Raw genomic sequence first — 25,462 nt, 5'->3', positions numbered from 1 at the left:
AGCAGCACGCCGGGTCCCAGAGCTGGGGACTGACAGACCCGAGACCCCAGAACCCCTGCCCGAGAGCCCCACTTTTCCTACCTTGAGAACGTGCGCTGTCCACATCCCTGGGGTAGACACACAGCGGCAGAGACAGAAAGACAAAAGAAGTAGGAAAAATGTTAAAACACAGAAAACATGAAAGAAGATGAGAAAAAACAAACTTGGAATTTATAACAGTCGACATAATTGAGTTTTCCTTCCCTGTTAGAAGGCAGTGTCTCTCAGGATGGGATTTAAAAGCAAAATTTGATTTCATGATGTTTACAGAAGAGGTTCCTAAAGTGGAAAGACCTAGAAAAATAAATGAATAGCAGAGATTTATTAGGGAAATACAAACGGCAATTGAGTAGAAGTCCTTGTTTTAAACCAACTTAAATTCAAAGCAAAAAGCATTAAATGGCCCAGAAGAACCATTTAATATGGATAAAAGTACCATACACAGTGAGCTGTGAACTTTTATGCAAAAATAAATAAGGAGCTCGAGACCTGAATTGTTAACTGTTTTGTTTTTTTTTTTTTAAAGATTTTATTTATTTATTTGACAGAGAGAGATCACAAGTAGGCAGAGAGGCAGGCAGAGAGAGAGGAAGGGAAGCAGGTTCTCTGCTGAGCAGAGAGCCCGATGTGGGACTCGATCCCAGGACCCTGAGATCATGACCTAAGCCGAAGGCAGCGGCTTAACCCACTGAGCCACCCAGGCGCCCCTGTTAACTGTTTTAATAATTGATAAATATTGAACTTTGTAGCCCATAAACAAATAATATATCTTCTTTTTAAGCATTCATGAAACAGTCACAAAAAAATCAATCAACTTCTTGGCCACACATTTCAAAATATCAGAAAATATCTTCAGACATATTTCCTAACCACAAGGCCATAAAAATTCAATTAAAAGGAAACTTTAGGGGACCTTTTAAAGCAAGCTCTTCAGCTACACTTGTCCAAAAAAGAATTATTCAAAACCACCATTAAAGACGATTTTAAAAATTATAATGACTCTGTGTATCCAAACTGATAGTGTGACCTAAGTAGCACATACAGGAAAATATCCTGAGAGTTCTTTATTTTAAAAAAGTCAGCATGAAAATAAATAGAATAAATTGAAATTCGCTAGGAGAACAAAATTATAAGACAGGAGTTAATAAAGTGAAAAATAGAATCCATACATCCAAGTGATATCAGCTTCCAATAAATTTAATCAAGAAAAAGCTATGGGGCGCCTGGGTGGCTCAGTCGGTTAAGCGTCTGCCTTCAGCTCAGGTCATGATCCCAGGGTCCTGGGATAGAGTCCTACATCGGGATCTGCACAGTGGGGAGCCTGCTTCTCCCTCTGCCTGCTGCTCCCCTTGCTTGTGCTCTCTCTCTCTGACAAGGAAATAAAAAATCTTAAAAAAAAAAGCTAGAAAACACAAAATTAGGAATTTTATTAAGGGGGAGTAAGTACTGATTCTGAGGATGTTTTAGTAAATGACAGCAGCGTCACTGTTTTGAGAGGGAAGACCACTGAGGGGCACTTTGCTGGATGGTAAAATGTATTATATAACTAAAGTAATTAAGTCCCTGGGGCATTACTGAAAAAATCAGTAATAAGAGATACATGAATCCTAATGGAAAAGCCCCCAGTTAGCCCTACTGCGTAAGCACCCAGCGATGAGCAGGAAATCCAGTGGAGAAGCCGTGGGTTCGCGGCAAACGCTCCCGGGGAGACTGAGGGTTAGAGACTTGGGCGAAAAGTCAGGTCCGAGCCGCCTGCCACCAGCTACCGACGAAAGTCCAGGTGGGTTAGAGGCAGACGCGACCGCGGCAGCCCCAGCGAGCCCCGGAAAGCCGCGACCGTCTCCTCCGTCCTGCGACGGGAGGGAGCGCGGAGGCCCGGGGGCCGCGCAGGAGGCACGGTCGCTCGCGCCCGGGACCATCGTCCACCCTGTCCTCCAGGAGACACACGGGTCCCAGGAAAGCCAACGTTACCGCAGGGAAAATGCGCGCAGCAAACGCGGTGGGAGCGACCGTCCCCGCTGGCGAGGCCGTCGGTTAAATGGAGACAAAAGGCCGCACGGGACACGGGCGCCCTGGAAGCAGCACGGACGGCCTCGCCGGTCCCCGGGCCGCGGCGAGGACCACGTGCGGCCTCCGCTCCGGGCGGGACCCGGACGCACACGGGCCGCTCGCGGGAGAAAGCGGCGGCCACGGACCCCGCGGTCGCCCCTCCCGCAGGGGGCAGGAGGAGGGGCCGCCCCAGGACGACCGGCGGCCCCGGGCCTTGGCGAGTTTGCCCCGTCAGCCGGCGCGCCCCGGGATGCTCTTCCGCTGCTTCCCTCGAGGGACGTGGAGGCCCCTCCGCCCGCGCCCCGCCCGGGGCTGCAGAACCGGACCCCGAGCGAGGGGTCACACGCGCCCACGGGAGCGCGAGCGTCGGGAGCCGGAGGCGGGACCGGCACGGACGGTGTTCGGAGGAGCAGGACGGACGCGGACCCGGCGTCGCCCAGTTCCAACCCGCGCGGACGCGTCGGCAAAGCTCGGAAACGCGCGTCCTGCGCGTCTGCGGGGTGTTACGCGCGGTTCCCCTCGACGTTCCGCTGTGTTTCCCGAAAACGCTCGACTTTCGGGCCCGTGTTTCGTCTTTAACGGAAAGAGGCGGCAGGAGCTTTTCCTCCCGCCGCAAAACCGCTGTCGGTCCCGCGCAGGACCCGCCTTTTCCGTCCGCAGAGCCCGGAACGCGAGGTCGCGGCGCTCGGGTTTCCTTGTAACGTTTCTCGGTCGGCGGCGCAGCCCCCCCCGCCCCCCCCGCCCCCCCCCCCCCCGTCCCCACCCCCCCCCCCGTCCCGCCTGTAGGTCGGCGGCCCTGGCGGCCCGGGAGGCCTCCATGAACCGGCGAGTCCTCTCCCCCGGGGGTGCGCGCTTGCCACCCCCCGACGGCGGGACGCGGGCGTTCCTGGGAGGACTAGAGCCCGTGTCCGCGCAGGCGGAGTCTGCAGCTGCGCTGTGACCCGACGCACGGCTGCGGGGTCTTCAGCACTGGCCGGGGCCGGCCGGACACTCGCCAGTGTGGACCGGTGGTTCCGTGGCGACGAGCTGCTGCCGGGAGCGCGGACACGTGGGGGCCGGAGGGTGGGGGCCGCGGGGCCGGGGCGGGGGGGGGTGCGGTTCCCGTGCGCTGCGGGATGCAGGGTGCGCGGTGAGGTGGCGCCCGCCCCCGGATGGTCAGCAGGGACTTGGGGCCGGGCCTCTGCTCTGGGGCTGCCTCCCTTTCCCGGCCCCAGCAGCCCACCTTCGGGTGTCAGGTGCTCGTGGGACGCTGCCCCATCTTTACTCCTCGACAGCCCACTTTCTGTCTTGCCTCTTCCCCGTGCACAGTGATTTTGTGCTCTCTGACACTTAAGCGTGAAAAGGCTTTGTGGCCGGTGTATCTGTGCTTTTATATTAAATAACAGTACGTTACTTGTGCGGTGGCCGATGGCACCTCTCAGGAGAGTGAAGACCTGGGGAGATGACGACAGTCTGTAAAGTCAGCGTTCCGAAGCGCGGAGTTTGGAATGCGGGTTCAAAGTTGCCCATTTTTCCAGGCCAGCCAACCCCCTAATCACTCCAGCCTGGGTCTCACTACACCCTGGGTTTCCCTGACCTCTCTGCTGGGAAGGCTCAGGGGCTGTTTGGGACGAGAGTTTGCCTTCCGAAAACCAGTGTAAAAGCCAGCCTCCTCTCTCGGGCCGGGAAGGACATGCAAGCCCCCACACGCTGCGTCTCTGAGAGATGAGGCCCTAGGGAGCTGGCCTGAATGACCATCATCCCGATTCTGCCCTGAGTAGCACACAGCTGGTCTCTGGGGTTGGAGGGAAGCTGCAGGACTCTTACAGGGAGGCCTAAGGGCCTCCGGCTTCACTCTTACCCCCAGGGCCCGTGGAGGAGGCCACAGGACCACAAGGCCTCTGAGTGAGCGAAGGTCAGGAAAGGGAGGGGTTCCTGGAGGCCACATCAGCCACAGCTATGTGTGGGCTGGCATTAGTTAAGACAGGAAAACCGCATTCTGTCAGCTTTTCCACTTTGGGTTGTTCTGTCTGTCCCCGGTGACCCCACTGTGCCCTGCATCTCTAGGGCAGGTGCCCACCAGCAAGGGACGGGGCCTCAGCCACAGGCCTCCGAGCGTTCGGTGGCCCAGGATGGGTCAGTGTGCTCTCCCCACCACCCCCGCACCGCCACCCACCCTGCCGTGGAGCCCTGTGGTCTGCCCCCCGCCCCACTCCCACCACTGCCTCGGGGTACGTTTTCACGGGATTTCCTCCTTCCATTTAATGCAGACCCCCCATCCCCTGAGACTTGGCCACAGGCCCTCAGAGGCTGAGCTGGGAAGAAATCGGACAAGAACACATTCTACTCCAAATGGCACCTCCCTGCACACACTCCCCTCTGCGGGCTCCCTCCTCATCCCTGCACTGCCTGAGCCACATCCAGCGAGAACCCACAAACCCTAACACCTGGTTGCGCTGCTCTCCCAAGAGGCCCCTGGGAGCTGCCCTCCAGCAAGGCCCCGCAGGCTGCCTGGTGCACTGGCTGCCCCACGAAAGGAGGGGCACGAAGCCTAGGGAGCAAAACTCCTTTTGGAAATTATAAACCTGCTTCAGCTGAGCCCACAGACAGCAGTGTGAATGCATAGAGGCTGAGTCAGAGATGGACGTGGCCTGAACTTGGGGCGAAGGACAGTCTGGGTCCTGGTCATACATGTACTTAACGTGACCAGAGTCAGCTTCGACTGGGCACGCCCTGGGACGGGGAGCTCACCACCTCCAAAGACAGCTCTGACCTACAAGTACCTTCCAAATGTTGGTTAAAATTAAACTCCTAGTGGTTTGTGACTTGGGTCCCAGCTGTTTTTTGCATCAACACAAAAGAAAGTCAAGCAACACAGGTTGGTGGTTAAACCATCCCCATCTGGGCAGATGTGGTCTTGGGCCTTGCTGGGGTGGGCTCTTAGTGGCAGGCAACCCTGTGGGTAAGCTAGCCTTAGGACATCTGGGAAACGGGAGAACTTGCAGAAAGCCCCTCGCAGAGAGTACAGTGCTTAGCACAGTGTGAACTCCGAGGGAAGCAGGCTGTGGCCCCTCTTCCCCTGGGGGCCCTAAATACCGAGAACCTGTCTAATCTTCTTGAAATAAATGGTGTCTGCTCCTTGGACAGGTCCTCCCAGGGCTCTGTTCCCATCAGACTGCTCTTTCCTGTTCATCCTCCTTCCGGGTCATCTGTGTCCCCACCAAGTGAGGACCCCAGACTGAATCCAGTGACCCATGTGTTAGGCAACCTGCCATCTTTTTTTTTAAAGATTTTGTTTATTTGAGAGAGAGAATGAGCCAGGCAAGGGGAAGCAAAAGAGGGAGAAGCAGCCTCCACTGAGCAGGGAGCCTGAGGCGGGGCTCGAACCCAGGACCCCGAGATCATGACCTGAGCTGAAGGCGGATGCTCGACTGACTGAGCCACCCAGGCATGCCATTATTCTCCCTTTAACGCAGCGTGAGAGCGGCCCATGGGAAGGGCCCAGGCCCCCAGAGCAGGCTCTCCGGGCTGGAAACTGTGGAGGGAGACCCAGGGTGGCTCATCCCTGCTCAGGGCTTGCACTTTTGACAGCCCCGCTGCCTGGCGTGGCCCACCACGGGACAGGAGCCACGGGTGAGGTCAATGCCAGAAGGCTCTTGATGTCCAGATGCTCGTATCCTGCTCCCAGCTTTAGCAAGGGTTGGGGGTCTAGCCTGGGGGTCCACCTCTCTGCCTCGGCTCTCCCTTGGATAAATGCAATAGTTTATCCAGCCAACGGCCTGAGCACTGGGTGCTGAGCTCTCCTCCCAGGTTCTTGGGACCATCCTTCCAGTTCGTCCTCCACCTGCTCTGTGTCCCTGAACTGGGCTTGCTACGTCTCCGCCACCCTCAGCGAGCCCACCCCCTGGCTCACACATGTGCGGCGCATCCCAAGCCCCTCCCCTGAGCGGTGATGCTCTATTGTGAACAGTTTGCTAAATAGTAATGACATTAATCACAACGAGTCCAGCTGCTCACCAGGCACTGTGTTAGGGGTTAAATACACTCAGAAAATAAGACTGGGCTCCTTCCTCGTGGAGAGTCTATCAGGAAAACTGATAAGAACCAATAAGCAATTGCAGGTTTCTCCTACATACTGCAAAGGAGTTAAACACAAGGTCGCAATGACCTTTTTTGGTAAGCAGTGGGGTTGCAGAGTGAGCCTAGTTGGCTGGGACCTCCCTGGAAAGTCATTCTAGGGAGGGTGTGTGTCCACTGGGACCTGAGGAGCCATTTATGGACCATGGGGGTGAGCTTTCCAAGAGGAGGGAATGGCATGTGCAAAGGCCCTGGGGTGGCGAAGGGTGTAGAGTGTGGAGTCACCTGAAGGACAGGAAAAGGACCAGCGTGTGGCTGTGGCAAGGCCTGGGCCACAGAGAGGGCGGGAGGCCCGTGGTAGTAGGGGTGGGGGACCGGGTGTGTTAAGAGGTCGTAGCCAAGGGCTCTGGGAGCTTCTGAAAATGCTTAGCTAGAAGGTCTGGCTCATTCTAAGAGTGGCACCTCTAGGCAGAAAACCCCCTGGGGAAGAGGCCCTGGGGAGAAGAGCTCCACGCAGTCATGGCGGGGAGAGGAGGCAGGTGAGCGCTCCAGGACCTCCTGACTGTGTCATGGCTAATCACAGGCATTTTCTCATGCTGTCTCAGACTTCAAGTCTCCATTCAGAATCGTCAGGCTGCCCCTAATTTCTCTCTGCTAGTCTGTGTTTGTCTTCTTTTTCTCAAGAGCTTTCTTAGTTAGTGCTAGCTTTTGGCAGCAAGGGGCAGGAAATCCAAAATAACAGAAGTCTCTTCGTTATGCAGAAGAGGACTGGACAGGGTCAGTCAGAGCCGGTAGCCGTGCTCCAGAGCATCAGGGACCCAGGCTCCTTCTCTCTTGTTGCCCTGCCAGCCTTGGGTCATGGTTCTTCCTCAGAGCTCAAGAAGGCTGCAGGAGCTCTAGCCATCCCATCTACCGCCTATGCTGCAGGAGGGAGGAAGGGACAAAATCAGAGTGCTTTCTCTTTAAAGACATTTCCTGGAAGTAACACAGGTCATTTTCATTTGCCTTCACTGGTCAGTTGCCCGGATGGAAAATAGTCCGTGTTATGAATCACCGTTGCTCGTTCCTGGGTTCTTTTACTGCTGAAGATGGGGAGGAGGGCCGTTGGGCCATTAGTATCTCTTACACTTGAAACCGTCCACCAGCCCTGCCCCCATGCCGCCCTCCCTACAGCTCTATTCAGGAGCCGAGCCCTGTGGTTCTTATTCTGTGATACCCTTGTGTAGCGTCTTCTCTGGCCCCATCCCTGAGGCAGAGCTCTGCGGTTGCAGGCGGGACTGTCAGAGTAAGTGCTCTGGCTTCAGACCGTACTCCCCCGGGTCCTGTTACCCCTAGAAACTTCTATCGCTCCCCCTCGGAGTTGAGTCCACACCCCCGACGTCCGCGGCAGGGCCCTGGGCAGTCTGGCCCTCGTCCGGCCTTGACAAAACCAGCATGGTTCCATTTCATAACGTTAGTGACGCTCGCAGCAGCACCTCACGATGCTAAATGCACAGCTCCTTGTGTGCAGGACAGAGGGCGGCGGCCCCCGAGCCAGAAAGCCCAGACTCGCAGCCGGGCTTGACTGTGAACCACGCTCTGGGGCCGTGGGTGAGTCACTTCCCCTCCGTTAACTAAGACAAGTGCCTGGGCCTGGAGCTGGATCCTGACAAGCAAGGGGTCCTTTCTGTCCCTGGGTCTCATGCTTCCGACCTGTGGGTTGGAACTGCAGTGGCCCCTGCCCCAGAGGGTTATGAAGCGTGAAAGCTGGGGAGCCGAAAACTCCAGGTCCCAGCGGCCCTGGGAGGGGAGCGAGTCCCCATTTCAGGGGGTTAGGGCCTGGCAGCTCAACCAGGCTCCGTGACCCGTCCTGTCCCCCGACTTGCGGGGTGGTGGAGACCTGGGACCTTGGGGTCCTGAGGGCCTGCTGCACGGCTCTCGGGTGTTAGTAAAATTAGGGGTTTGTCTGCTGTGACCATGTTGGGGCCAAGGGAGAAAGAGCAAAATGTGAAAGAAAATGTAGGTTCTTTCTCAGTTTGGGCTGTGAAGTCGCTTTGGAGTTTGCGTGAGGGCGCGCGCTCTGGGACCTGGACGAGGTGCGGCTGGTGCTCCCGGAACGCTGGTTTCTCGTGGGAAGCCGCGTCCTGTTGGCAGGCCTGGGGAGCGTGGCCTGTCGCCTCGAGGGCCGCACGTCAGCTTAGGGGGTGGGGGGCGCTAGAGACTGGCTGACATTTTTTGAGAACGTGTGTGTCAGAATTAATAAAGCAAACACTTACATCGTCACACTTCCGGAGTTCAGTAAACGTGAGTGTAGTTAACCGGGTGGAGATTTATAATTATTTTGTCAAGCTTTAACACACAAAACCACCCCCACTTAGTTACCAGCATCCTTAGTTTGTTTTGTTCCTGTTTATAATTTAAACCGTGGCTTTTATTTATGGATAAATATGTCTTGAGGCTTTTCATTAGTTTAGAAATTAGACGGTACCGTCCCGAGGTTGCCAGACTGTTCCTGTGGCCGCACTGGGCCAGCTTTGGGGCTACGGGGCTGGGGGGACGGAGCCCTCGTTCACAGGTGCTGGCTCCTTGCAGCCGGCACCCTGTTCAAGGCCGGCTGGAAGCTTCTGTAGTGCTTTCTCTGGCCTGGAAGGAAGGACGGGCCCAGGGCCCTGCCAGGCCTTGCTCACCATTGTGTCCTTGTGTGGGTGACACCATTGTGTTCTCGTGTGAGGTTCTCACTCTGTGGCTCTCCCCAGGCAGGAGGTGGGTGTGTAAGAGAGTGCCCCGCGGGAGGAGAAGAAGGACAGCTGTCCCGCTGTCACAGCTGGGGCCGGCTCCTGGGTCCTCCTGGCCTCCCTCCCGGTCCCTTGGTGGCTGGGCAGCCACAGCCTGGCCCTCCCTGACCCACTTAGGACTCCAAGGCTCTAGAGCCCAAGGCCACTCCAGCTAACAAGCGAACAAACCTGTGTTTGGGGAAGCGGGTGACAAGGAGGACAGTGCCGACCCTCGTTTGGGGACAGTTGTGTCTCCCGGAGAGTCTGTGGGGTGTCGGGCCATCGCCCAGGGTGCGTGGATTAGAATCGCTCGCCAGGTAGACACAGAAGCCGGTGGGGCGGTGGGGGTTTGGCCGCAGGAACCACCCCCATCAGCAGCCCCGGGATCAGATCCCAAAATAACCAGATAGAGGAGGCCTGCCCTCTCCTCCTCATCTCTGCTAGTCCCAGTGAGGCAGCTTCTCCTGTGGCTGCCGCTCCGTGGGCGCCGCCTCCGCGCTGCGTCCAGAGCAGGGTCAGAGGTGGGTTGGAGTTTCCCGCGGGTTTGTTGCCCGGCAACGCAGGAGGAGCGGCTTTTGTGATCCTGTGCGGGAAAGGAGCAGGGAGGAAGGAGCCAGGGCCCGGCCTCGCTGGGCTGGGGGGTGGGAGGGGGGAGCGGCCGGGCTGGCCTGAGGTTCAGCCTCTCCCCGCCCTCCTGCAGGAAGCTGGGGCGTTCACGGGTGGATGGTGTCCGTGAGGCGGAGGCGGAGGTGGGAGCCGCTCCAGGCCGCGCTGCAGCCCCGGGGCAGGGTGGGGGGCGCAGGATCAAGGCCACCCGCTGCGTCCTCTCCCTCACAGGGCGCCAAAGGCCACCTGTCCCTGAAAACACCTGGCGTCTGGTGTGCGCTCGGTGCCCGCCGCGAGCCCCCCAGAGCCTGGCAGGAGGGGTGTGGGGGGCAGAGTGTGATCAAAGACGCCCACCGTAGAGCCGGAAGGGGCTGTGCAGCTCCCTCAGCCGCGTTCTCCCGTGAGACGGATGAGGACCCCCGGGCCCAGAGGAGAGAAGTGAGCTGCCCAGAGCCCGCAGCAGGTCGGGGAGAATCTGGGCCCCAGCCGGGGGTCTTTCTCCTGGGGCCGACCATGGGCACACGTGGCAGGTGCCCCGGGCGGAAGGAGGCAGCGGGTGGCGAGGGTCCCCGGGCTCCCTCGCCCCTTCCAGCCCCCAGCTCTTCACCTGGAAGGAGTGAGGTTTGCCGTGGGAGAGGTGACCCTGGGCCTCCGTGACTCACAGGGACAGAGACGTCCCAACAGGCAAAGCACCTCCTGCCCAGGTCCTCCCCATGAGTCCCTGTCTCTCCCTTCCTGAGAGAGTCCTGCGGCTCTGGGCTAACGGGCCCCAGGAGAGGCCCATTCCGTGACACCGGTCACCGAGACTGCCGGGAGTCCGCGTCTTCCCAAATGTGGCCCGTTAGCGGCGGGGCCGGGGGCCGCAGCTCTCTGTCCTGTGTGTGCTCTGGACCAAGGCGGCGCCCTCACAGCCTGCAGCCCCGGGGCCGAGGCCCCCTCAGTTCACAAAAGAGCAGACGGACGACCAGAGGGTCATCCCCTCTGTTACTGTGGGAGGGGAGGTGGGGCCCACCCAGGGTCGGGTGCGTGCCAGCTGTCTCCACTCCTCTGAGTCCACATGATTTCTGATGTGTTCCAGGACTTTCCATCTAATCGTGTCAGCCGAGGTCTTGGGTGGTTTGGCTGAGGCACAGATGGGCTTGGACAGGCCCCTGAGATCCAGCCTCCCCCAGACTGTCACTCTTGTAGTCAGAGGCCACCTCCAGAAGTCCAAGCACATGTGCCACCAGCATGCCCTGGCTAGTGGAAAGAGGTTAGAGACCGCCACACTGCACGCATCAGCAGCCGGCAGTCTGGAGAGTCCTACAGCCCTGCCCCCTCCTCCTCTGGGTACCAGCTCTTCTCCGTGGCAGGGGGGCCGTCCAGGCAGAACTCCCACGCCCTGCCCTGGAAGCCTCTGGGCATCAGCAACAAGGCAACTTCTTCCCAGGGCACTTCTTCATCCTCTTCCTCTTTGTTCTTGGTCCCCGGGTGGGCCCCACCTCCCCTCCCACAGTAACACTGCCCAGGCAAGACAGCAGCTCTGCGCCCTCCTCAACAGTTGCTCGCCTGGGGAGCTGCCTGCCTTTAATTCTCTTTGGAAAGCATAACTGAGAGGAGAAACACACCTTTCTTTCTTTTGAGGCTCCAACCAGGACCACTGCCTACACAGCATTGCCCTCCAGGGGGCAGCATTCACACTGAAGTCTCCATGAATGGCACTCCCTGGAGTTGCCCAGTGTGCAACCTGTCCTGCTGAACAGGGCAGCCCTGGCTCTGGCTTGCTCCCTCGTGAGGCTGGCTCATTGTGATACAGATCCAGGATCAGGTACCCACAAAAGGCTGAGTCTCTCCGGTCTCTCCGGTCAAACTCTCTGGGCCTTCACTGCCTCCAAGGCCTGATACGGTTGAGGATGGGGCTGCGGAGGCAGCCCACGCCCAGCTCACACTTTGGCTCTGCCGTGGTAGGTGTTTTATTCTGTGCAAGTTCCCTAATATGACTGACCCTGAGTTTCCAATTCAAGAAAACAGGAAATGACGTTAGGAATCTCATTATTGGGAAGATTAACCGAGATAATGCACATAAAGGTTGGCCCACTGTTGCCCCTGGCCAGCAGCTGACAAACAGTCATGATTATTGTTGTCTTGTAAAGTAGAGCTACATCTCCAGGCCCCCCCAGCGCACAGAGAGGGTCCCAGAAATAAATTGAGATGAGAAACAGACCGTCTCTACGGTCTTGGAGGAAACGCTTTACAAGAGTCCCGGCCACTGGGATTCCTGTCTCTGTACGCGAAAACCTAAGAGCTTCCAAGTCAGTGACTGATGGTGGTTGGTTGTCGGGAAGAGCCTCAGCCAGGAGCCAAACAGCTCACGTGTGGCAGACCGGGTGGGCAGTGCCGAATGAAAACCAGGGGCAGGGGCCGGCCGGAGAGAAAGCAGAGGCCGGGAGAGGGGAGGGAGTGAGACCGGGTTTCCCGTGGGCTGGCGCCGGGCCAAGCAGAAGGGCGAGCCCTGGAGAAGGCGAAGGCACAGCATCAGACTCAGTGGTGGGAGGGGACACGGAGGGAAAGAGAGAAAGGGTGAGGGAGAAGACAGCGCAGCAGAGGCTCCAGAAGGAACAGTGGATCTGGGGCGGGGGGGGAGGCTGGGGTGGGGGCACGGGGGACCCGCCATGCAGGCCCGAGGTGCTCACGGCTCAGGGCTCCGCTCACGGGACCCCGGGCCGGTGGCTTGGAGAGCACCTCTTCATCCGCCTGCCTCTCCTCCACCTGGGGGCCCCCTCCCCGCCTCTCCCTGCTCTTCCTGACTGGCCGGCATGCCCTGTTCTCAGAGAGGCCCCGCCAGGTGCCGCGGGCTGCTCCTGGGCACTCCCATCTCAAGTGAACTTGGCCTTTTTTGCTTTCGTGTTGCCGGGCGTCAGCCTCCCTCCCGGGAAAGTACGGTCCATGAGGTAGCGGCCCAGCCCCGCGCGTCGCCCGGCTGCTCACAGCTGTCGACTTGCAGGGCGCGTTCAGCAGCCCCAGACACGTGCCCCCCGAGCCGGGCCCACGACTGACTCTCAGCAGCCCCGGGAGGGGCTCATGTCACGGACCAAAGGACGGAGGTGTGGAGGGGCCTGCGGCATTGGCGGGGGACAGATCACAGCCGGCGGGGCTGGGTCGCGCCCCGTGTCCTCTCCCGCGCGCCACCTCCAAATGCCGCGGGAGAAACGCTGCCCGTGCTACAGCGCTTCTCCAAACATGTTGTTTTTCTCCGTTTTCATGCATTTTTATGAAACATTTCCGAATCGGGAAACATGGAAATATTTTTTAATAAGAAGAAAGAAAACATCGCACAGAGACACTGACACAGACGGCTTTGCCAGGTGAGCCATCCCGTGCTCCATGTAGGGGCTGCCCAGAGAGGCCGCCGCGGTCCTCTCGAGGACGAAAGCGGCCTGTGCGGTGGGGGCGCCGCTGTCCGCCGGAGAAGCCGGGGAACTTCTCAGCAGAACAAAGGGAGGCAGAGCCCAGGAAGAGGGCAGCGCCCACGGAGAGGAGCTGAACTTGGCGTCCCTGCTCAGGCGTCCCCTCGCGGCCTTTTGAGAGAGGCACCCAGAGGTGGGACGCCAGCCCCCTGGCCTGCGTCTTCCACATTTGGCAAAAGCCTGTGGAGAAAACCGCCAGGGGACAGGTGCGTGTCCACACATCTGCCAGGAAAGTACACACCAAGCTACGTCGACAGAAGGGCAAGGGGCCATGTCCGCTGGGTGGGGAGTCGCAGCTGGCTGGTTGGCGACATCGTGGTTTTTTGTTGGGGGGCTCTCCCCTTTCAAAACTAACTGGAGACCCTGCACCCACGCCAGCAGCTCTTGGGGCTGCAAGTAAGAGATTAGACTCGCCTTGGAAAGATCCGGGGCTACTGCCTTGATTACCAGGCAGAAGGAAGCATCACTCCTTTCCTAAATTCAAAGCCTACTCTTCAGAACTAGGCCACTGGCTCTCGCGACAAAGCTGAGAGGTCGCAGCGCTCACCCTGGCCTGGCATCCCAGCTGGTGGCCGAGCCGGCAGCCAGGGTCCCCGAGGCCGTTCATCTCACACTTCAAGATGTGTGTAGGGGAAATTGTTTTTAAGAAAAATGTGAATTCACCTGCAGCCCAGCACACGGCCCGCCAGCCACTCACCACCCGGCTGACCCCCCCCGTCGGGGCTCTCCCACCCCACTAGTGGCTCCCAGAACCCCCTCGGGACTCCAGACTGGGCAGCGATTCCCCCGAAGCTGGGGTCACACCCCCAGCCTTCTGAGGGCGTGCACGGCTAGCTGAGGGGACTGGCGGCCTGGACAAAGGCAGGGGCAGGGCCGGGAGTGAAACCCAGGACTCACGAGAGCGCCTCGTGGGAGCCAGAGCTTGTCTGGTTGCAAGGAGGGCCTGGTCCCCCCGTAGGGCCTGAGCAGGTGCCCATCACCTCGCCCCACCCGCCCCTGCTCACTGCCGCTCACGCTCCTCTCCGGGAAACTGCTGTGACCAGTCACTCTCCTGAGCTTGTCATGGCTTCAGGATAAAGTTGGGGCAAGAGGCCTGGTCCTGCAACCTGGTCCTGCTGTCTTGTGGTGACGACAAGGGATCCTTTATTCATTCACTCACTCAACCAGCACTGACTGAGCGCTGGAAACACAGCAGCAAACCAAGTACCGAGCGAGGCTTATGTTCTAAGGGGGGCCGGACAGTCAGTAAACGCAGAACTAGCCCAGAGCCTGTTGGGGGGGTGCGCGGCTGAGTCCCGGGGGGCGGGGCCGGGTGGAGCCCAGGGGAGAGGGGCCTTGGCGGGAGGGATTGGGGGAGGGTCTCTGGGTAAGAGGGGTGCAGGTGGGATGGGGGGGCGAGTTCCAGGGGAGGGGTCTGTTTGGAGGGGCGTGAGTGGGAGGGGTCCAAGGGGGAGGAGCCCGAGTGGGGGCGCGAAGAGGCGGTGGTGCTTGCAGAGAGGCAGAGTCACACTGGGTGTGTGTCCATCTGAGGTTGGCAAAGCCCTTCCACCCTGATTGCTCCCCAGAGCCTCGTGACCTGGTCAGGGGAGCAGGACACTCTGTGTCCCTAAGGAGGAAACCCTCTGAGACGGTGAAGCGCTTTGTTCCAGGTCGCAAACCCGTTAGGACTGGGAGGGCAGGCTTTGGCTCCGGATACCACGCTGGCCCTGCTGCGGCAAGGCCGGGCTTGCATGAGGTCGTGGGCGCCAACCGTGCTGGTGCGGCCGGGCGCCGGGCGCTGCTCCACTCAGCCAGCCCCAGCGGTGCCTCTGGGCCTGTTGCACAGTTCTCCCCTTTTACCGACAGCAAAACTGAGGACAAGGTCATGCGGATACTAAGGAGCAAACCCAGATTTGAACCTATGCAGTCCGGCCCTCCAGCCCCTGCATTCCGACCATGACACCTAACAGCCTGGGGTGTCCCACACCGTGCAGGCAGGGCGTGGACAGGGCCAACGCTTGGCGGTCCGGGGCTAGGGGCAAAGAGCTCACTGTGGCTGGGAGGGGCAGGCGAGATTTGAGCTGGGTCTTGAAGCATCCCTTAGAAGGAAGGGTCAGTGAGGAAAGTGGCCGGCATGACGGGAGCAAGAAAAGGGGTTTGCCCAAGGTGAGCATGCGGCAGAGAGGGCCAAACAGGAGGCCAGGAAAAGGATCCAAGAAGGACGGTCAGACAGGAGGAAACCAGGACAGCCGACTCCCGACAGTGCCAAAGGAGTGGGGTTCTGAGAAGGGAGGCAGCCGTGGTATCAAAGCCCACCAGGAGGTCTAGTCAAGGATCCGAGGGGTCCCTACCACTGGGATTTTTGTTAGAGAATTTAAGTACAGGGTCCACAGCTCGGGGGGCGGCTCCGACTGTGTGAAGCTAGACCATAACTGGAAGGTGAGGACAAGGCAGTGCACTTGGCTCGATCCCTAAAAGTCTCCAGCAAACAAACCAGACCCAGGATGAATGGCCATGAAATCACTAAGATCCATGTGGAAAGTCAGGTCACAGCTACTGGCAAGGAGCTGAGTTCTCTTTAATGGCGAGAACGGACTCCAAGTCCGAGGAACCCGGCAGCCAACAGCACTTGACCTGCTGAAGAGAGATTCTCTGAAACGTGCTTTGCTGAATTTCTGAAGCAGGCATCGCCTTCCCGTGGGGACAGGAAAAGCGACAAGCGGCCACAGTCATTCTGCAGATACTTACTGAGCACCTGTTCCTCTCTAGGCTCTGGGAAGGTATGTAGAGAAGGCTACAGAGGGGAGTATAAAGGAACCACAGGGGTTGACATGCAGGCTGATGGAACAGAAGAGAGAGCCCAGAAATTGTGTCACTTCTGTGTAAAATCCACAGGGCAGGGGTGGGGGTGGGGGGACACTGCTCGTTGTATGGGCCAAGGACGACTGGTTACCCACTCGAGGGAAAGGAAGGCATATCCCTACTTCACACCGTACACAAAATCACTTCCTGGTGAATTAAAGACTTAAGTGTGAAAGGCAACATTTAGAAACATTTGAAAGTCTCGTATCTGCAGGCAGGCAAGTGTTTCTTTAAAAATAACACGTCTCTGGTTACGAGTGACCAGGATGATGAATTCAGCCACAGAAGAACTTAGAACGTCTATTCATCAAGTATACTACAAAGAAAATAAAAAGACAGGCACAAACTGGAAAAAGAATTTTCAACACAAAAACTGGCGAAGTTCTTATCTAGAGTATAAAAAGGACTCTTAGAACCAATAAGAAAAAGAGACAAAAACAAAGCAAAGGAAAAATGGACAAAAGTCAGGAACGGTACTTCAGAGAAGAGAAGCAAGACCATCGACATATGAAGGGTCCTCAAGCTTTCGTCAGAGGAACGCCGTAAAACGGGAGCGTTTACCCGCGGGTTTGGCCAAACGTGTCTGATGACAGACGGCGGTGAGTGTTGGTGACGACATGGAGCGACAGGAACTGTAGTCCCCTGCTGGGGGCAGCCGGGCTGCGGGCCCCTCCCCAGGCTCCGGAGAGGGGCTCTGCCTCGGTGCTCACTCGCGGGCTGGGACCGGGCCGGGGACGCTCACCACCCGGGCCTCTCCAGGGGTCAGTCGGGCAGGGCGCGTGGCTTCTCCGGAGCTGGAGATCACCCGAGACGGGGACTGCCATGTTCTTACGGCGGGACTTCAGAGGTGACAGCCCATCACCTCCGCCGCGTGTTAGAAACAAGCCGCCAGGTCCGGCCCTCACTCAGGAGGGCGGGTTTACAGACGCATGTGCGGGAGGAGGAAGAGGACCGCTGGGGACCCGGCTCCTGGAGTGTGGCTTCATTTTTATGGCACTCGGGGATAGGCCAAGCACCACCAGACGCCTTCGGGCGTGCCCAGCCGTGTGGGAAGGCCGCGGCGAGCGTGAGCTCGGGCACACGGAGCCCGGGCGGAGGAGAGAGCGCCGCGGGCCCTTCCGTGGGCAGCCGGCGTGGGAGCTTGGGCGGCCACGCGTCTTCGTGTCTATGCTTCATAACTGAGTTTTACGTGATGTGCATTTTTGGTTTTTTTCTCCTCGGCTTGGTTTTACGTCGGCTGTCCCAGAAGATCCTCGAGGTCACACTGCAGAGTCCGTGGCTCCGTGCCTGTTCCTCCCCCTTGCCCTTCTCCAGAGGGAGCTCTCTGCTGCCTCCTGCTCAGTGCGGCCCCTGGTGACCTCCCTGTGTCTAAGTGGCACGCGTGTGCTGCTGGTTTTCAAAGCTTCTGTTTTGGTGCCATCGGTCGCTTCCACGTGGGAAGTGAGGATGTGGCCCCCTGCCCGCCCCTACCCCCAGGCCTCCTGCCACTGTCACCAGCCTCCCCTAACCCCGGGTGGCCGTCACCTCCCAGCCCCGTGTGCTCGACTCTGTTCAGCGCTGTGCCTGCGGGAGAGAACGGGGACCCTGTCCTGCGGATCTCGTTTGCTCCAGACAAAGCCCTGCGTCAGCCAACGTGCTCAGAGCTTCCACGCATTTGTTCCCAGTTCAGCTCCACGTTCTGGCCGTGGTCCAGCCTGTTCTCAGGACTTTCAGGCATATTCAATTTTCTATCAATTTTGTCTTCTTGGAGAAATGTCCCCCAAGTCCTCTGACCTGCTCTAGCCTGGCACTTGGCCGACATCCAAGGACCACTGGGTCCCGTCCCTCTGGTTCCCATCTCCTTGGGCTCCTGTACCCCTGGGCCACCGCCCCCCTAGGCCCCATCCCCCTGGGCCCTCCCCCTCCTTCAGTCCCTCACCTGCCCTCCCTCCCTCCTTTTTCTCTCCTCCCTCCCTCGCTGGCTCAGGAAGCCCCATAGCACCTCTCCTTCCCCCTGGTGTTCTGCAATTTCACAGTAATGTGCCTCAGTGTAAGTCTTTTCATCCACTGCACTGGGGACAGGGGGCGCTTGATCTAGAAACTTATGTCCTTTAGTTCTGGAAACTTTTGTTAATGATTTCTTTAATGATTACTTCTCTCCTCCTCCTCCTTTTTTCCAGTTCTCTTTCTGAAACCATTATCGTTTGAATTGGTAGATGGGTTCAGTGATATGCTCATGTTTTTTTCTCTGCCCTTTGGGAGACCCCTCCATTGACCCCCAGTCCTTCCAGAAAGACCCCCTTGTCCGGCATCACCTCGCATCTCCTGGGGCCAGTGTTGTCTCTCTCACAGTGTTGGTTCTGGACAGGGTCACGCCATGCGCTGCTCCCTGCCAACGGTCTGCACGGGATCTGGAGCCCGTTTCTTTGTTTAACTGACTCGGTCTGCGTCTTTCCTATTAGAGACTCTCCGCAGGTCTCTGGGACCCCAAGTCTTCCAAGTGTCGCATGATCGCCTGTACCTATCATTTGTTTTGTAATATTAAAAAATGAAAAATGAGAAATTAACAACTATAATAACTATCCTCACAAAGAAAGACACCTTTTCCTCCTAAAGAAAAAGATGGTTCTCTGAAAAATTCTCTGTTGAAGAAAATGGCATGACGTGAACGTGTGATTTGTGGCACGTGGAAACCACTGTAAAATTGTCAGTAGTTTTGGAAACAGCTTCTCCTCTCCAGTCCCACAGCTGTCCGTCCCCAGCCTACTCCACAGCCCGTCGCCTCCTGCGCAGTGAGCCCCACGCCTCTGTCCCCATGACACGGGACAATGTGTGTGTTTCGTGCCCACCCCCCCAGAGGGGACAGCCCTCGGGTCTGAGAAGTGAGCAGTGAGTGGCATCCCCGAGAACAGCCTTTATCCCCACGCTCACGATGACCGCCGGCGAGGTTGTGCGTGTGAACGAGAGAGAAGTTCCCGGAAAGGGATCTCGAGCAATGAAACAGTAAATGGGGCATCAGGGTGACAACAAGACGCCTGCCTGTTGCTGACGCCCCCTCTGAGCTCTTCTTTCTTTCTCTCGGAGGCCACTCACGTGGGGCTGCTGAGCCCCAGGGACACTAGGTTAAGCCTCGTGTTTGCAAGGAGAGGGACACTGTGCGAACCGCGCGCAGCAGGACCAGGAACGCGGGCAGAGACAGGCTACGGACTCGTCCCGGAGCCGTGGTCGGCGGCCGCCTGGGTCCCCTGCGGCTCCCGTCACTTCTCGGGCACCTGCAGACGTTCCAGCAGGTCCATGTGGGGCCCGCCCGCCGTCACCACTGCTGCAGGCGGCTGGGACGAGCCTTCCCCGATACCCAGTGTCCCGTGTCCCTTCTGTGTCACGAATCGGCAGTGGCTCCTTCCTCCCCATATCAGGCAGCTCTGCAAGCGTGGACGCCTCTTTGCTCCCCGGTCGGCACCCGCCTCCTCTGTCTCTCAGTGGATGCTTCCCGGACGGAGGCACCTGCCCTCGACAGCGACTGGACGGCCCGTGTGCTGGGGTGGGCTCTGGGCGGGCGGTGAGGCGCTGTGCAGGTGAGGCCCGGGGGGTCCAGTCCTAGCAGCAGATAAGTTTGGTCGCTTATCCGCAGGCTGGAGCCCCTTGGAGGGGAACTGGGGCTTGAAGCCGGGTGAGCAGAGCCGAAGGCCACAGGCTCACGTCCTCTCTGTCCTGTGCCCCAACCTTGCCGTCCGCAGACCTGACGGGAGATGTCTTCAGGACGAGCCGGTGACCCACGTTTGTGTCCGTGTTGCGGGCTTGCCGCGTGGGGCTGTCTACGTGCGCCCCACAGTCTGCCTGCCCCTGAGTCTGGCCGCTTCACAGACCCCAAAGCCCACCCCTCCCCCGTAGGATTCCACACGGCAGCTCGGTGCAGGCCCCAGAGCGGGGGTCTGCCCCCGCGCCCTCCCCGCCCCAGAGCAGCGCACAGGAATGGAAGGGACAGGGGCCGAGGGGAGGGGAGGGGTGGCACCTGGCACGGGAGCAGGGCACCCTCTGTCTTGGGGATCCAGGTGGCAGCACCAGCCAGTACCACTCCTGCGGGGCGTGACGGGCACACGCAGGAGGAGGAGGCAGCCAACCAGGGGAGGGCAGGTGGGGCGGCAGCCAGAGGGCAGGTGGGCGTCCTGGAGACCAGGGCGTGCATGCCCCGCGCGGATGGCTTCGAAGGGCTAATGTGCACATCTCTGCTTGCTGGTCCAGGTGTCGGGCTGGGGCTGGACAACCCATCACCGGTGCTCGCCCTGGAATCGGTGCGGGCTGGTGGGTGACGAAGGCTGTCACCTGCACTCCCGCCTGGCGCCTTCCACCTGCTTCACACCTGGCTGCCTCCCCTCTGTGGTGTGGGGTCAGGCGGATCCTGTTAGCAAACATTCAGAGAAGGGACCCACCTTCATCTGCCCTTCCGCCCCAGGGCCCAACCCCGCCCACCTGCCACAGGCAAGCCCAGCCCCGGGCTTTCACGAGGGCGTTCCCTCTGCCTGAGACCCCACCTCCCAGCTGCCTGGCAACCAGCCTCCGTCTAGGCTGCCCAGCCTGCCCGCGCGCGCATCGAGGGCGCTGCCCTTTCCTGCTGGAGAGGCGCCTTGCCCACCTGCTTCTGCGCATGTCTGCCTCCTCGCCAGCCCTCCCCGAGCTGCGAGCCCCAGGGGCAGGGGCTGTATCTGGAGGGCAGCAGGGTCTCTGTATGGCAGCATTGGCACAGAGCCTAGCACTCAGCGGGCTAGGTGTCTGGGGGTGAGAGGAGGCAGGGAAAGGACACCCTGGGCAGTGAACGGCGGCAGTACCGTTCCAGTGGGTGCCTCCCCAGGCGGGCAGCCCAGAGCCCCGTCCAGCTCAGCAGGGAGATGCCAGCACCCCACAAACGGCCAAGAGCCCCCACGGCGACAGCCTCTCTCTCCGCCCTGCGCAGGTGCCCCTTCTCTGGGATCCCCCAGCATTCTTACAGGAAACTGCTAGATGTGTTGGTGACTTATTTTATACATTCTCCGTTCTGGGGCCTGTGATTTGTGGTCAGTCACATCTACGCACACTCAGGCGGTCGCTAGGAAAAGAACTTTATTCCCGCATGATTTCATCCAGAGCTGTTTGAGCAGTGCTGAGAGGGCGTCCACGGCATGGAGCTCCTCTGGGGCAAGCTGGCGGTGGGCGGGGGTCCGGGCTGCATCAGGCACTGGGTGGGCAGAGTCATGGCGCCTTCAGTCCCTGGCACCTGCCATCTCCACCTTGGCAAAGACCCGTTTCCTTCCCAGTCCGGGTGTGCCCACAGCCGTTACCCCAGGGCCCGTGGTTCCGTCCACTGAGCCCTGTCTCTCCCTCGGCAGGTACCATGACCAGCAGGACGTGACCAGTAACTTCCTGGGCGCCATGTGGCTCATCTCCATCACATTCCTGTCCATCGGCTATGGGGACATGGTGCCCCACACATACTGTGGGAAAGGCGTCTGTCTGCTCACCGGCATCATGGTGAGTACCTCCCCCACCCGGCTCCCGCTCCCTGCCGGGCTGCACAGACCAGAGCCTTTCCGGCAGCTCACGGGGGTCGCCGGCAGGTTCCGCACGCTTGCACCGCACGGTGGGGAGAACAGGTGCTTCTCCCGGGTGTGCCTTCCTTTCCTAAATCAGGAATCCTCCCCGGGTCTGGATAGTTAATGGCCTCTTCAGGGCCCCCCAAAACGGGCTGGGCAACACTGGCCTGTCTGACCCTGCACTCCCACATCCCCTCCCCCGCCTGTGTAAGCTCCCCACAGTAAGCCTCAGGGCTTGCACTGGCCTGTCCCCCTCCTGCCCTGGGGCCCCACAGACTTAGGTCTGAGAAAGCTAAGCTGGGCGTCCCGGCAGGGGTGATGAGCAGGGCCCTGGGCCTGGAGCTGCTGGTAGAGCAGGGACGGAAGGCCTGCCCTGTGCTCCCGACGGGCTGCCTGGCGGTGAGGGTGGGCACCAACGCCGTCTCCAGCGAGGAGCCATGGGCTGCCGCGCCCACCGCCTCTCCTGTGCTGGCCCGATGACACGAGGCTGGGCCCTGCTGTCCGTACGACAGCCACGCCCCTGGGGACCCCGAGGCCCAGAGGAGAACGTCCTCAGTGAAGCCAGGGGTGGCTGGGGTAGGGTGTGGGGGCGCACAGGCCCTCCGCTCAGCTCTAGGTACCCCTTGGGTGTCACAGTCCCCCCAGGGGAGTCCCTCCACCACCCGTACACTTGGGTGAAAGTCTTTGCTGTTGGTGCCCCTCAGGTTTTCCCTCGGGGAGGGAACCATTCCTTTCCGCAGCAAAAAGGGCACTAAATTCTACCTTGGGGGGCTTGTCCCCCACCCTACCCCTGCAGCCCGGGGCCCTTCTGGCACTGACTTCAGGGACAAGGCCGGAGTGTGGGCCCCTCAGAGCAGAGGAGGCCCTAGGGTCGGGGCCGGAGCAGGAAGGCCCAGCCGTCTCCTGCCGGGACACAGCTGTGCCGTCTGCCCCCTGACGGCCCCCACGAAGCCATCGGGGCTGGGAGCAGCAGCCAAGCAGTGGGCGGTGGGGCCGGGATGTCCTGGGTGAGTGGAAGGCCTCAGCACAAAGGCTTCCGTCCGTCAGGAGCGTCAGGAGCGGCCTGTCTGGCAGGGCTCCAGCAGCCACCGGGAACCGGTCAATGACCCTTCCAGAAAGTCGTGAAATGCTGCCCCGAGGCCAAAGTCCGCCTGTCTCAGCGGCTCCCGGGCAGGCTCTGTGGCTGGGGCAGCTCCCAGGCCGGACCGCGGATGAGCCCCGCGGGGAGCACAACCCCTCGGCTCCGAGCTGCACCCCCGTGTCTGCCCCGTCTCTGGTCTCTGGGCCGTGCTCTGACAGAGCCTCGGGCAGGCGGGACCAGCCCCACCCCTGCTCCCTGGGGGCGGTCCCAGCACGGGGTTTGCACCTGCTCCCCCGTTGGGTGGCCGGGGCTGTTCTGTGCCACAGCGAGAGGACGCACCCGGAGAGGCCTACCCCCTCCCGCGCTAAGAACACAGCACAGGCCCTTGGTCTTCTCTTTCTCCTAAAATGCGCACCTCACCTCTCCGTGTTCAGGGGCCGCGTGTTCACTGTTGGTGTTTTCACCCACATCCGGGTGCACGACCCCCTCGGAACCTGGCGGCGTCTGTCTTCCTCCCTCCCTCTCTCTCTCTTTCTTTCTTTCAAGATTTTATCTATTTATTTGACAGAGAGGGACACAGCGAGAGGGAACACAAGCAGGGGGAGTGGGAGAGGGAGAAGCAGGCTCCCCGCTGAGCAGGGAGCCGGATGTGGGGCTCGATCCCAGGACCCCAGGTGTGACTTGAGCTGAAGGCAGCGCCCCTGGTGGCATTTTTCTAACAAAGGCGACTCTTCTCGCTGAGTCATTCTTGCCTGGGTTTCGGGGAGCCGCCCTCCCCCCGCCCCCTCCCCCGCCTCCCGCCGCCGCCCCTCCAAGCTCACAGCCGAGCCCGCACTCCAGGTAGGGCTCCCTGTGCGGTTGCCATGGACACCGCGGCCGGCTCGGCTGCCCGGGGGGAGGGAAGGATCTGTGTGCGGAGCTGTAAATAGTCTTAATCATTGTTTTCTCCCGGCAGTCCCAGAAACGGTGTAATTATCAACCATTAGGCAGGGTTTGTGATTGTCTGAGCAACTTGACATTGTTGGCCCAGACCTGGTGTGTCCGAGGGGCTTCGGCCACAGAAGCCGATTGGTCAAAACACGCATCTTTCCCTGAAGAATGTCATGACGACGGCGACAGAGAAAGCTGTCGATACTCAGCCTCCAGAGCGGGACGTGGCCACACCCTTCGGCCGGGCTGGAGGTTTTCCTGCTCCGCATCTGGGGGCTCATGGGGTCTCCAGGACCACCTGCTGGGAGCCCCCTGTCAGGACGGCTAAGCCGCACTCGCTCCACGGACCCTCCCTGAGCTGGGGACAAACCAAGAGCTGCGGGCTGTGTGCGGGGGGAGCCCGAGCCCCCTACCCTCCGCCCCCCACCGCCGCCTCAGGAGAGATGCTCTCTGGGCCGCAAAGGGAACGTGGGGGCAGGTTCTGAGTCGCTGTTCGGAGGCTCAGCAGGACGTGTGCTTCCAGGCAGGGTGAGAAGACCAGCTTCTTCCTGAAACAGCTGCTTTCAGACCAGTCCTTACGTGGAGCCTGTGGGAGACACAGAATCCTGCGTGAAACCCAGGCCCCATCTCGGACGCTGGAGAGGAGGGAGGACTGGTGGGGAGGACCACGCCTACAGAGGCCACTCCTTCCTCCACCCACCCCCAAGCTCCTGCTCCCGGAGATCCCGCTCGAGGGGGACCCCGCCTGTCCTGGCCAGAGGAGACCCAGGAGCCCAGCTGCTGTGGACTGTGACTCAGGACTGGGCACATTTGAAGGCAAAAGTCCGAGTCATGGAAGTCATGCCAGTAGCTGCTTACCCTCCTCTGTCCTGCGCCGGCTGGCGGGAGCGCGCCGAGGCCTGTGTGCCCGGCTCCTACAGCCTCCCAGGCCGGGACGCACCCTCCCCACAGGGGTCCCCCGACCCCGAGGAACGCCGGTGACCAACAGACCACTTACAAGAGAGCTCAGGAGCAGGGGCGGGCTCCGGCAACGCACCCAGCAGAGATCCAAAATGGACATGACCTTCTTTTTTCCTTTTTGAAGACTTATTTATTTATTTCGTGAGAGAGGGAGGCAGAGAGTCTCCAGCAGACTCCCGGGGAGCGCGGAGCCCGGCTGGGGCTCGGTCTCACCACCTGAGATCAGGACCTGAGGCGAAATCAAGCTGTTCAACTAGCAGAGCCGCCAGGCGCCCCGGACCATTCCCCTCTGACTCAGCTCCTGCTTCCCTGTTCCTCCTGCCTTCCTGGCTCAACCCTGTCACCCAGCCTTTCCCTCCTCCCCGGCTCCAGCCCGGCTGGAGTGTCCCGTCTGGTGTCTGCTCCAGCGCGCTCCCTGTACCCCTCTCTGCTCCCGTCTCCCCGTCTCTCTCACACACTGTGCAGAGGACCCGCAATCTGACTGCAGCCACTCACCGCTTGCTGGAGGTTGCCCAGGTCGACCCCGTCTTCGCAAAGTCGCTTCTTAATGGAAATGACCAAGTGAGGCTTCATTATGGGCGACTCCTCAAATTACATCCAGCCAGTGGATTTTCTAAAAGAAAAATAAACTTGAGAGTATTCCTTGTATCTGTTCAGGTTAGACTTTACGGTTAAGAACCCAGTGCCCCCCAGAGAATTAGCCACGAGGGAGTCTTGGCATCTTTACGTCGAAGGAAATTGGAAACATAATCCTGTCCACCCTCCCGTCTCCATGCAGAAACTTATCTTAATTGTACAAAACAGGTGGTTCCTTCGTTAAAACACCGGCTTCCAGTTAGAGGCCCCCTGCACTCGCCGGCTGGGCTGGGAGCCACGGCGGGGGCCAGGGACCCTCTCCCGGGCCCTGGAGGTCCAGGCTGGTGCGTGACTGCTCGTTTGATGGGGTCCCCAGAGCGGCGTGACGAGTGGGGGGCTCCTCCTCAACGCCTCTGCCCCCCCCAGCTTGTAGGGGTGACTGAAGTGAGCTCTGCTTTCCTGGCCCCAGGGGAGGCGAGGGAGATACCTCATTTTTAACACTACGATGCGTCCCTCTGTTCAGGCTTGGAACTCCCCACGGAGGAGAGGGACCGTCCTCCATCGGGTTGAGGGGAGTGG

General features: G+C 59.8%; 1 protein-coding gene across 1 annotated transcript in view; it reads left to right on the top strand.

Moving 5' to 3' along the window:
* The window catches only part of KCNN3 (potassium calcium-activated channel subfamily N member 3), a 119,892-nt gene that overhangs the window by 78,278 nt on the left and 16,152 nt on the right, over window positions 1-25,462 (top strand). Inside the window, exon 4 of the mRNA XM_032845124.1 lies at window positions 21,133-21,274. Within this exon, the coding sequence (XP_032701015.1) occupies window positions 21,133-21,274 (142 nt within the window). The remainder of the gene's footprint in view (window positions 1-21,132; window positions 21,275-25,462) is intronic.

The sequence above is a fragment of the Lontra canadensis genome, unplaced genomic scaffold, assembly GCF_010015895.1.
Source record: "Lontra canadensis isolate GAN:19392208 unplaced genomic scaffold, GSC_riverotter_1.0 scaffold160, whole genome shotgun sequence".
NCBI classification, from domain to species: Eukaryota; Metazoa; Chordata; class Mammalia; order Carnivora; family Mustelidae; genus Lontra; species Lontra canadensis.
The sequence above is the reverse complement of the archived record's forward strand: the minus strand, read 5'-3'. Positions and strand labels throughout refer to the sequence as shown.